This window comes from Tympanuchus pallidicinctus, unplaced genomic scaffold, assembly GCF_026119805.1.
Source record: "Tympanuchus pallidicinctus isolate F22 unplaced genomic scaffold, pur_lepc_1.0 scaffold1, whole genome shotgun sequence".
Classification (NCBI taxonomy): Eukaryota; Metazoa; Chordata; class Aves; order Galliformes; family Phasianidae; genus Tympanuchus; species Tympanuchus pallidicinctus.
In genome coordinates this window covers 105,716,060-105,727,919 of record NW_026294618.1, presented here as the reverse complement: position 1 = coordinate 105,727,919, position 11,860 = coordinate 105,716,060, and the positions used below count along the sequence as shown (strand labels likewise).

Below are 11,860 nucleotides of genomic sequence, written 5' to 3'. Positions count from 1 at the left end.
CTGGAGGAGACCACAAGGTGGTTAAATGCTCTAAGGATGTTTGATGTACTGGGAGGCTTTGGGTCCTGGCTCACAGAGCAGCCCATGTCCCCCTGAGGGTAACGGCTATGGCAGGGGTGGGCAGTGTGGAGATCTGGGGTAAATGGTGCTGCTCACATTGGGGTTGCCTTCCTGCAGCCCAGACTGTGGTGGCACCAGAAAAGGTGGGATTTCTTTTTTTATTTTTTTACCTTTTTGAGCATTTTCAGTCGCTTTTTCAACAAGCAGTACTGAGGATGGTCAGGGCTGATACACAGCCCTGGCCCAGGCATTTCACACAGCGATACGTCCCTGCTGAAAACCACCAAGCAGAACCCAAATGACAGCACCAGGACCTTTGCCATCTCCTATCCAAACAGTGGGTTTTGGTTTGTCCCCAGTGCATCTCCACACACTGATCATCCTGGCCTACCTGTGTGCAGAGCAATGCATTGATGGCATTACGGGAGACTGATGGGAGAGGCCTGGGAGCAATGGAGCCACACTTGGCCTATCTGTAGAGCTGCTCTGGGGCTTGCATTCCTTCTCTGTTTTGGGGGGATTTCTGCTCTTTCCATCTCACAGGCTGATTTAGAGCACCCCACTGCGGGCTGGGAAGACAACTCTCAAAACTCTGCCCTAGGAGATCTCCCCAACCCTGCCAGTACCCAGACCCAGCTCTCATTACTGCACCATGCCCAGTAGATGGTGCAGGGACCCCACATACTGCATAGTGTTCATTGCACCCCACAGTGTGTGGCTGTGGGAAGGGGACATGGGCTCGGGGAGGAGGCTGCACACAGCCCAGGAGTGGCATTTTTGCAACCTACAAACATTTGCTGTGCATGGGAATCCTATGGGCTGGTAACGTGGGCTTCATTGAAGGTGGGGTGCAGCTGTGGATGTCGGCTGAAATGCAGGTAGCTAGAGATAAGGGGAAATAAGGTGAAATAGCTGACAGCGTGATGAACCAAAGGCAACCCCCCCTTATAGGGCAGGCCTTGAGGTAGCTGCAGACAGAAGGGCTCCACGCAGCCGGCATTTGGGATGACGGTGACCACAGCCGGGGCTCAGGGAGGAGGACGCAGGCTGCCCCACGCGAGCCCCGAGCTCCGCTCCCCAGGGCGAGCTCCTCCATCCGCTGCCCTCGTCCTGCTTCGCAGGGTGCGAGCAGCGCCCGGCAGCCGCCGTGCCGTTCGCCAGGGCTCGGCTTCCCCGGCCGCGGTGCGCAGGGCGGCGTGGGAGGGATAACTCATCCCAGCCAGGAGGCAGAGGTGCCGGGCGGAGGGAGCTCACCGCCTTCCTCCCGCCAAGAGCCCTGCTCGACCGCGGGACCATGGCTCCGGGGCTCCGCCGCAGCCTCCCTCTGCTGCTGCCGTTGCTGCTGCTGTGCCCGGCGGCACGGCTGGCCACGCCGGCGGCCCAGGTGAGCTCGTCCTCGTCTTCGTCCTCGCGTGGGTCTGGGCTATCCGCACGCGCGTCCTTTCGTCCCTCTGCCTCCGCGGAGCTGCGGGGTCTCGGGGATGCCTCCTGCGAGATCTCATCTGCTTTCCCTTCTCCCTAAAGCAGGAGGCTTAGAGCATGCTAAACGCACCCTCCCACCCCCCAACAACTCTTCGAATCCCCCCCTCGCGGTTCGATGCAATTTGTGCTCCCCGCCCCAGCAGGTGAGCCAAGCGGAGCACGCACGTCCCGCTGCAGCTCCGCTCCCTTCTCCGTCACCCGAGGCTGTGGGAGGGAGGCGTGAGCACGGAGGCTGTTAGTGCAAAGCAAAGCTTCGGTATTGCTTTTGTGTTGCTGTTTGTTTGTTTGTTTGTTTTTAAATTTCCCCGCACCTGAAATCGTGACCAAGTACGCCCAGAGCAAAAAGCACCGCTGTTTTTATGGGAGAGCGGGGGTTTGTTACGGCTCAGCACCCCGCGGGGAGCTCCGCTGGCTCCTGAAGTTAAAGTCAGACCTAACAAAGAGCTGTTTATTGAAGTGCGCGGGATGCCAGGCATCTATTTGCTTTTTCCTCCCTCTTCCTGTGCTGCGCACCCCAGAGCTGCCGGCAGGGCTCAGCTCATCCCCGGCAACCTTGAAACAGCCACGAGCAGCGGCAGGGGATGATGCTGAGTGCCTCGAGCACGCTGTTTGGGGCTGACTTTTCTTTTTTCCTTTGCAAACCCTCGGTAGCTTTTTGCAAAGTGGATCAACCCCTGCCCCGCAGCTCTGTTTGCTCGGTCCCAGCCTTGGACCCGTCTCCTTTTCCCATCGCATCTGGGCACAACACGGGGTTATGCACTCCCCATAGGGGTTGTTCATCCCCTGCTCCGCGTGCTCTGCAAATCTCCAGGCACAAAATTGACTCTGCTGTGCTCAGCTCTTGCTCTTTCCCTTTGGTTTTCAGTTAATTCCTCAGGAAACCTATAATAAAGATGCCCGTCGCCTGCATGAGTCAGTCCCTTGGTAACCATTAGCTTGCAGGCAGAAGTCCCACAAGTGTTTCTGGCCCCAGAAGAACTCACAAGACATCTGTTTTTCTATTATTTTCTAACATGGAAGTGGGACACGGCTCTAGATCCAGCAGGACGTGCTGTGGCATCTCTCCCAGGAATAACAAAGCTATCAGAGCGATGCGTTGCCACGTTAGGATGTAGCAGGCCACGCCACAGCTAGGGATTTCCCACACGATGTTTGGGTTCAGAACCCCCGCGTTTGGCCAACGGGGGCAAATGACGGGACCTAGAGAAGCCTGGTGGGTGCTGGGGCTGTGGGTGCTGAATGCTTGTGGTGCCCGCAGGGCTGCCCAGGCAGGCAGCAGCTCCTGGCAGCTGTGCGGCAGATGCAGCAGCTGCTGAAGGGCCAGGAGACGCGCTTCGCCGAGGGCCTGCGCCTGATGAAGAGCCGCCTCAGCACGCTGCATGCAGCCCTGGCCAAGGCGGCCCCGGAGCCCACGCCTGGTGAGTGCCATGGGGGCTTTGGGATGATGGGTGAGCAGTGGGCTCCAGGGTCTTTGGTCATTTGGGGCTGGATGCTACCGATGAACCACTGTGGATCTGCCCGCTGACCCCATCCCACTGCTCTTGGAATTTCGTAGAATCATGAAGGTTGGAAAAGACCACTGAGATCATTCGCTGCAACCCCAGCCCACCCCACTGTGCCCACTGCCACATCCCTCAGAGCCACATCCCCACGGCTCTGGGGCACCTCCAGGTGACCCCACCGCTCCCTGGGCAGCTGTGCCACTGCCTCACCGCTCTTTGGGAGAAGGAATTGTTCCTAGCAGCCAGCCTGAACCTCCCCTACTGCAATTTAAGGCTGCCACCTCTCATCTTGCAGCCTCCTTTCAGGTGGTTGCAGATCCATAGGTCTGCCCTGAGCCTCCTCTTCTCCAGACCGAACAGCCCCGGTTCCTCAGCCGCTCCCCATCACACTTGTGCCCCAGACCCCTCACAGCCCCGCTGCCCTTCTCTGGACACGCTGCAGCCCTCGGTGTCTTTCCTGCAGTGAGGGCCCAGCGCTGAGCGCAGCACTGGAGGTGCGGCCTCACCAGCGGCAGTGCGGAGGGCCGCTCACCTCCTGCTGCTGACACACGCCGGGGTGCCGCTGGCCTTCTTGGCCACCTGGGCACACTGCTGGCTCACGCTCAGCCGGCTGTCAGCTAACGGCCCCGCAGCCTTTGCCTCCGCACAGCTTGCCAGCCACTGCCCCAGGGCTGCAGTGCTGCGTGGGGCTGCTGTGGCCAAAGTGCAGCACCCGGCGCTTGGGCTTGGTGAAGCTCATCCTGCTGGGCTCAGCCCATCAATCCAGGCTGTTTGGATCCCTCTGCAAGGCCTTTTGCTCTCAGGCAGATCAACACTTCTCCCCCGCTTGGTCTATTTGCAGTGTCCTGCCCAGCCCCACAGGCCCCTGCTGGCGGGCGAATGTTCGGCACCAAGTACCTGGTGGAGCACGAGGTGCACTTTGCCTGTGAGCCTGGCTTCGAGCTGCAGGGTTCCAGCACACGGATATGCCAGGCTGATGGCAGCTGGAGCGGACAGGAGCCGCGCTGCACAGGTACCACTTCCCTTCCTTTGGCTGGATGTGGCTACAGCTGTGGGAGCATTTCCTGGGCTCCAGATCTGGCTGCAAGTACAGACGCAACCTGGGTTATTGGAACAAGAGGGATTCTCGCGGTCCAAGTTTGGTGAAATATCAGGTTATGGTGCCGTTTCAAAATACATCAGACAAAACCTGGCTTTTTGCAGAGCTCAGCACGTGCTCCAGCAGCCCCTGCCAGAACGGCGGCACCTGCGTGGAGGGACCAGGCCAGCACCGCTGCCTCTGCCCACCGCCGTGGAGCGGGGCCGCCTGCCAGCACCGCACGCAGACAGGTGGGTGACACAGGGTGCTCGGGTTGGGTGCGTGCTGTGTCCTGGCCTCACCTTGCCCCGGTGCCCTGCAGAGCCCCCAGCATGGAGTGCGACAGCCGATCCTGCCTTCAGCCGCAAGCCCCGCTGTGCCCAGGTGGAGCACACCCAGCAGTGCCGCTGCGAGCCCGGCTTTCACATGAGCGGCACGGCCGCCGCCAGCCTCTGCCGGGGTAAGGGCTTAAAGGGCTGCAGGGTGAGGAGTAAAGGGGCCGTGGGTGTGTAGCACTGCTTGTTTCCCTGCAGATGTGGACGAGTGTGAGCTGTACCAGGCAGAAGGGGCCCCACGGCTGTGTGCCCACGCCTGCGTCAACCTGCCCGGCTCCTACCGCTGCGCCTGTCCCAGTGGGTACAGCCTGCTGGGCGATGGCAAGAGCTGTGAAGGTGAGGCAGCATGGGCAGCTTTCCCACCTTGCCCAACCTTGCACGATTGCCCCAAAAGTAGATCATAGTGAAAAATCTTTCCTCATTTTCAATGTGATTTCTGCTGCTACGCTATGTTTTCATAACATCTTGGTAACACTCCCAACACACATCCGCGATTAAAGCCCTTGGTCTTACTGCTAGGTAAGCCGCCCTTACCTTACTTGGTGTGCTGACGCACTCAGAGAGCTTAGCAGAAAGTTAGGAAAACAAACCCATCCCGCTGCCCTAACCCCTGCTGGCCCTGGGCAGCAACAGTAGGGGAAGAGTAGGAGTTGATGGAAAGTGAGATTTGGGAGTGAACTTAGTGATTATTTCCATCAGATCTGGGTTTGCAGCCTTACCCTGAAAGGGGCCAGTGCACGGTCAGGGAGGGATGCAAGTGGCAGGGTGGGAAACTTCCACGCTTTCCTTATTCCTATCGAAGGTTTGCTCCACTTCACCTGTTTCCTGCCAAAACGCACCTGGAAATAAGGGTTTCCAGGTCTCTGTTGCCTGCCTGTTTTGCAGACATCGATGAGTGCGCTCTGTCGCGGGACAACTGCACGCGGGGCACAACGTGCATCAACACAGGCGGGGGCTTCCAGTGCGTCAGCCCCGAGTGTCCCCAGCCCGGCGGCAACATCACCTACGTGAAAACATCACCCTTGTGAGTGCGGCACGTGAGACCCGGCCCTGCTCTGTGCACGGGGCATCCCAACCTCTCAATCCCTCCTTGTGGTGAGGAGGACCACTGGGGGGACCCCCCTGAACTTCCTCCTCCATTCCCTTTGCAGCCAGTGCGAGCGCAACCCCTGCCCGATGGATAGCAGATCGTGCCACCAGGCGCCCAAAACCATCTCCTTCCACTATCTGCCCCTGCCCTCCAACCTGCTGACCCCAACCCCGCTCTTCCGCATGGCCACGGCGGCGGCACCCGGCCGGCCGGGACCCGACAGTCTCCGCTTTGGCATTGTGGGAGGCAACAACAGGGGCCACTTTGTGATGCAGCGCTCGGACCGGCAGACCGGGGAGCTCATCCTGGTGCAGAGCCTGAAGGGCCCCCAGACCATCCAGGTGGATGTGGACATGTCTGAGTACCTGGACCGCACCTTTCAGGCCAAGCATCTCTCCAAAATCACGCTCTTCGTCTCTGCCTATGAGTTCTAGGGCAGACCAGGGGGCGGCTGCAGGGTTTGGATGCTCTCATGTGAGTGGCGGCTATGGTCCCTTTTCAGATGAAAGCACTACAGGTGCCACAAGCACTGGAGCCCTGAAGCCAGCTGTCCCCCCTCTGCACTGAGGTGATTTTGTCTGAGTCTCCAGGTGCTTTTTACACCCACCTCCATGGAAAAAGCAGCAAGCGACGTGCGACAAACTGCATGCAGGTTATCTGCTTGCTGAGTGCGGGAGCAGGGCGTTATTTTTGCTCACAGCTCCAGGAGGACATCCTATAACTTCTGCACCTACATAACGCAATCAAGCAGGTAGAAACCAAGGTGCTTACTTCCTTTTTGATTCCTTTTTTGTAGGAAAGAAGCTAAGCCGGTGCTGTCAGCCCTCTTCTGCACTGGGCTGGGCTTGCTTCCCTCTGAACACCAAGACCCCCAGTTGGGATTTGCTGAGCGGAGCTCAAGCTCTTGGTGCTGCTTGGGGTGGTGGCAGCTGTGCCCTCAAGCCCCGAGGCTGTGTGGCACAACACGCTGCACTGCTCGGAGCATATGGAGAAGTTCTCCCCAGCCTCAGCTCCCAGGCCACACCTGAAGCACAAAGTTTGAGGTGGGACTGTCCAAAAGTGAGGTTGTTGCTCGGTTTGGGGTCAGCCATCCCGATGTCCCCAGAGATGCAGGAAGGACTCGGTGCTGTCCTACGTGATGAGCTGGAGATGAGGGATGGTTGGAAGGCTGTCCCATGCCTTAATCCTCTTGGATGGGGTCATGCACCTGCATCCACCCATGACCTGGCATGGACGTGCCATGGGGATCACTTCAGCTGAGCACGGTGCCTGTCTTGCAAGAGCTCAGGGTGTGAATATCTCATTTTTTAACACCCCTTGTCCTCTTGCACGAATAGTTGTGGGGTCAGCTCCTGCCATGCTACTGCAACACGTGCCCAGGGCTGGCACTACTGTGGTGCTCACCTCTGCTCCCCAGTGCAGCGCTTGTGCATGTAAACCACAAAAACATTATGCATGTGTCTTTCTCATTTAGTACAATTAAAGGATGATATAGCCTCTGAGTAGGCGCAGAGCAGAATAAAGTATCCGCAGCGCGTGTAGGGTGTGCTCACCCACAGCCAACTGGGGCTGGGTTCTGGGGTTATAGGGCTGTAACTTGTCCTTGTTGTTTCTGTTCTCCTGCTTTATGCTGCTGGGGAGGGAGGGGTAGGAGAGGAAGGAAGTGTGGGGATGTGCCAATGAAGACAGGTACGGGGAGCTGCTGGGAGGCTGGCGAGCTGCGTGATCAAAGTACCTCAAGGTTTGGGTGGAAAAGCTTCAGGGCCATGCAGGAGGAAAAACACAGCAGAGCAGGGCTTTGCAATGACACCTGGTAGCTCTTCAAAAAGCAGCTTTCTTTTCTTGGGAACTTAGCCCAGATTTAAAGAAATCTTGCTCCTAGGATAAAGAAGTCCATACGCTAAGGGGAAAGGGATTGAAAAGTACAAGTGAAGAACCTGGTTTGAAGCAAACTGTACTCCTTGGGTTCTGCAAGGAGCATTCTGCATGGAGAGCTGGTCTCCTCCTTCCCCTCTCCTTGGTGTTCCAACACAAGGCACCTGCACTGCCTCATGTGCCATATGAACCAGGGGGAAGTGAACTATGCCTTGAAAAAGGGACTGGCAGATTCAGACTAGCACAGTCTGGGGGCTGAAGGGAACACCAACCACCTGCTGGATTTCTGCATGTGGTTTCTCCCAGAATGGCAGAGCCCGAATCCTGCCCACAGCCAGGCGGGATGGATGAAATGCACCTCGGCTGGGAAGCAGGAGAGGATGACTTTGTGAATAGTTTCCATCTGATGCTTTAGCTGGCTGATGAGGCTGGGGGTGGCTGTTTGGACCTTTGCGTTGGAGGCTTTCACTGCAGAGTAATCCTTCACTGACAGCATTTTCCCAGTTCCCAAGGCCAGGGTGAACGGGTTTCCTCTCTTCAAGATGCACTGAGACACAGGGGACTGGCATAGGGATGTGGAGGAGCATCTCTGATCTGCTTGCAAAGTGGTGCCCATCCTCCCAAGTGTTTCTGGGCCCGAGGATCGGAGCTGGGAAGCTTATATGTCTCACAGCCTTAGCTGGATGCAGATCTCTCTTTCAGCCCCAGAAAAGTTTCAGGTTGGCTCTGCTGTGCCTGGACTGGGCTGGAAACCTCTGGCCAGCAATTGAGCTGACTAAAGGAGATTTTTCCCCCTCCCAGAGCAGCAACTGCAACATCCTGCAGCCTGGAATGTGCAGTGTGAAGCTCTTCTGGCCCTGGTAAATACAACTTCTCCTTGGGATAATAACATTTTAGAGCCCAAGAAATAGCTAGGTTTGCCTCTGCTCCCCTGCTGGCACTAAAGGCAAGCAGTCCATGTGCAGCTGGCTCCAGATTTGCTCTGCATGCTCTGGGAGAGCCCCAAAGCAACCATTCCACCCCTCGAAGGGCTGGTGAGAGCCCTCCCCTGCTCAGGAAGGACAGTAATCCCCAAATCTAAATGTATAGAGAGATTCCTGGAATATCTACCAGACCAAATATGTTTATAGAAGGAAAGAGGCACCCAAATGATTTTTTTTCCCCCTCAGAAACAAAACATCAAGACTTAACCTTGGCTATGGCCCTGGACCTCTTGAATGTTTTACCCAGTGACCTGTACCAATCTCTTTCCCCTTTTAGGGAGGGAATGATGGCAGCATTAAATGGAGGAGGATCCTTTTCACGGCGCTGTCTCAGAGAGGATTCTCTCCAGGTTTCCTTACAAAGCTTCCTGGAGTTGCTCTGTCTGCTCCTGGCCTCCCAGCTCAGAAGAGAAGAATTCTGTATTTCTCAAAAAGCCCAGAGTGACTTTGCTTGCCTCGCTGCTTCAAATCCTGAGAGGCATGCTGGGATTTCAGAGCTGGGATTTCACCTCTAAGGCTCTCTCTGGAGTCCCCTTGCCATGGTCTGCACTGCACTGAGGCCTAAAGAGATGACCTGATGCTCGTAGCACTGGCCTTCCCGAGTGACCCTCAAATCTGGCTCATAGCAGAGCCAGAAGAACAACCTGGAGGCCAACACTGTCTGCCCGTGCACATCCAAGTCCATCCCAAAAGCTGCTGGATGGAGAAGGAAATAGCATCTTCTTCCAACTGCTTCCCACTTGGCAGCCTGTGGAAATCCACAGCGCGTGGGGCATGTGCACAGCTGCAGACCGTGCTGACAATCCATCAGCTGCAGCAGGCATGGTAGGTGTATCCCAGCAAGGAAGGATCAAGTAATTTCATCCCAGGGCACATGGGAATAGGGTGCTGGAATGCCACTGTGGGCATCCCTCCTGCTCTCTCAAGTGTCTGTGTCCACACAGGACATCTCAATGTAAGGCTGCCCAGGAAAGGGGTCTTAAGACAAACCCTGGCAACCCAACGAATGGCCTAACCTTGTAGGTGCCATTGGACCAAACAGACCCTCAGCCTAACAAGAGAGAATCCCCACAAGCCAGAGGTGACAATTCTCTTGCTAAAAACAGAAAAGAGTATTAACACAGTTATTTTAAATGGCCGGCTAAGATCTGGATTGTATTACAGCTGTGCCAAACCAGCACCTTCAAGGACAGCCTGGTGCTCAGCGCATACATTAATGCTGCCCTGTCCCCTCCCACAGATTTATACCACGGTTTGAGTCCTCGCTAAAGCAAAAGCACAAGCACACATTCCACAACACTTATTAATCCTGTTACAGGCCTTAATGAAGAGCTGAACCGTGACATTTTTATTTGTTATGGTTGCTAGGTATGTTGCTAAGCCATACACACCATACCCCAGATCCCAGTATATCTGTGATATCTGAGAGACCGTACTGGGGAATTTGTTTATCTGATATTGCCAAATTTAGTTATACTTTGAAAATGCTGAAGGAGAAAAAAAAAAAAGAGCCATTCACAAGCTTCTCACAGACATACCTTTTTCCTTGACAACGCAAACACGCGTAAAGATATTTAAATAAACAGCTTTACCCTGTTGGTACTGAAACATTTTTCTGTTTGCTTAAAATTAATGTTGTGGGTATAACTGTGCCCAAGGAGCGCACACAGCTCTCATGCAAACCCCCAACAGTGAAAGGGTTGGCCCCAAAAGCAGGCAGCAGACCCAGTGCTGTACCTCCATAGAGAAACACTCCAGAAGGGGCCCAGAAACCACCATATGCCAGAGATCTCTCTCACTGCACAAACCCCAGAAACTCCATACATTCCCACACATACTATATGAAAAGCAGGGCTTTTATTCTGAATTTGAAATGGTGGTGGTGTGTTTTTTTTTTTCCTATTGCCTAGGGAGATGGTGCTGGCATCCAGCACACGGAGACACTCGCATACTGAAGACACTAATTAGCCATAATAGCCCCGACCAGCAGCCCTACCCCTGCCCATGCTCTCTGGAGCTCCATTTCAGTCCCTGCTGGAGATGTGCTGAGGCAGTGCTAGCTTCACCTTAGAGCTGCTTCATTTCCATGAGCGTGTGTGTTGATCTGGATGTTTGGTTGAACCAGTCCATGCTCTCTCCACCCTGCTTGCTTAGCCAGAGTCTAGCCTGGCACGTGGCATCAGATCAGCAGGGATCCTCAGCTCCTCGTGTCTGGGGGCACGGATGTGCAACCCCAGGGAGATGGTTCCTCAGTAGCCTGGTGCACAGCCAGGCTCCTAGACTGTGTGAAAGCCAGAGGCTGTATATGGGGAACTGCAGGGACAGAAGTTCTCCCACCCATGCTGTCCAAGGGATTAAGAAGAGCTAGTTTCCCTGTGCTCCTCAGAGCTGACTGTAGCCCCATGCAGTAGCACCGTTCTTCTCTGCCTGGCAGACAGGAGAGAGAGAATGACCCAGAAGTGAGAAGCCACCTTCTAGATGCCAAATAGGTAGGAGAGAGAGGTTCTCTGTGCAGCGCCAAGGAGCAAAAAGCTGCAGCATGAGTCAGACTGTTGCACAAGTGGAGCTCTAGTGGGATAATGGGAATGCTTCTTCCATGGGAAATGCTTTGTTCCACAGACCACGCTTCAGCAAGCCCAGCCAGCAGTGCAGAGCAAAGCAGGCAGGCTTTGTTTGCTTCGCTCTGCACTCAACTGTTTCTCGTCTGACTTATAACGAGCCCCAGTTGTACAGCATTTTAGGCAGTTGGGCATAGGCAATGCTCAAAGACACTTTGTGTGTGTGTGTGTGTGTAAAAATGTCCTATGTTGGAGCAGAGCAAATGCAGGAGCACCCCTCCCAAATGGGGGCCGATGTGGGTGTTCTCATTTTTTATTTTTGTGTTAGGATTGTTGGCACTGGAAAAAGAGAGTCATACGTCCTGAAAAGCCCTGTAAGCCAGGGAGACGAGCCTGTAAAGGAAAATAAGTTGATGTAACTTACTTGAGGCTTTTCCAAAAAATTATGACAAAGTCCCTCAAAAGACAGTGTTAAACAAAATAACATTAAAATCATTAGAGAACAACAAACACTGCTCTCTCGGGGGCTGTGAACTGCTGAGAGTCAGCAGAGCCAGGGCAGCAACGAATGGCCGGCTCTTGGTGTGCAGCAGCCTGGCAGGTGGGATCGTCTCCGTCTTGGTGCCAGTGTTGTTGTAAATAGATACATAAAGTTAATGGAAGAAGCAATGAGCAATGGAATGACAACACTTGCAGCTGATGCTATTTATTTGAGTTGGACAAGACTATCCTAAGGTTAAGGTACACGAGTTACAGTTGCAGTCCTGCAGAAGAGGATGAAATTCACTGAAAATGCAAAATGATACGCACAGAAAGAGATGCTAAGAGTAACAAGAGCAGCATCAGGATGCAACCAGCTGAGTCACCTCTACCAGCAAGGTAGAAAGGAGAAAGTGG

The 11,860-nt window shown here is 54.9% G+C and overlaps 1 protein-coding gene across 1 annotated transcript; it reads left to right on the top strand.

The window, feature by feature from the left end:
- The first annotated feature begins 1,044 nt into the window (after positions 1 to 1,044).
- On the top strand, positions 1,045 to 7,049 carry FBLN7 (fibulin 7). Its single transcript, XM_052690710.1, has 8 exons — positions 1,045 to 1,444; positions 2,801 to 2,960; positions 3,886 to 4,056; positions 4,248 to 4,373; positions 4,445 to 4,582; positions 4,656 to 4,793; positions 5,343 to 5,481; positions 5,609 to 7,049. Exons 1-8 carry the CDS (start codon positions 1,355 to 1,357, stop codon positions 5,979 to 5,981), a joined length of 1,335 nt encoding a protein of 444 aa, XP_052546670.1. The 5' UTR covers positions 1,045 to 1,354; the 3' UTR covers positions 5,982 to 7,049.
- Positions 7,050 to 11,860: the final 4,811 nt, after the last annotated feature.

Coding starts and splice junctions, on each gene's coding strand:
- FBLN7 (XM_052690710.1), top strand. CDS start 1,355: ATGGCTCCGGGGCTCCGCCGCAGCCTCCCTCTGCTGCTGCCGTTGCTG. Junction 1,445..2,800: donor TGGCCACGCCGGCGGCCCAG/GTGAGCTCGTCC, acceptor TGGTGCCCGCAG/GGCTGCCCAGGCAGGCAGCA. Junction 4,794..5,342: donor CGATGGCAAGAGCTGTGAAG/GTGAGGCAGCAT, acceptor CCTGTTTTGCAG/ACATCGATGAGTGCGCTCTG.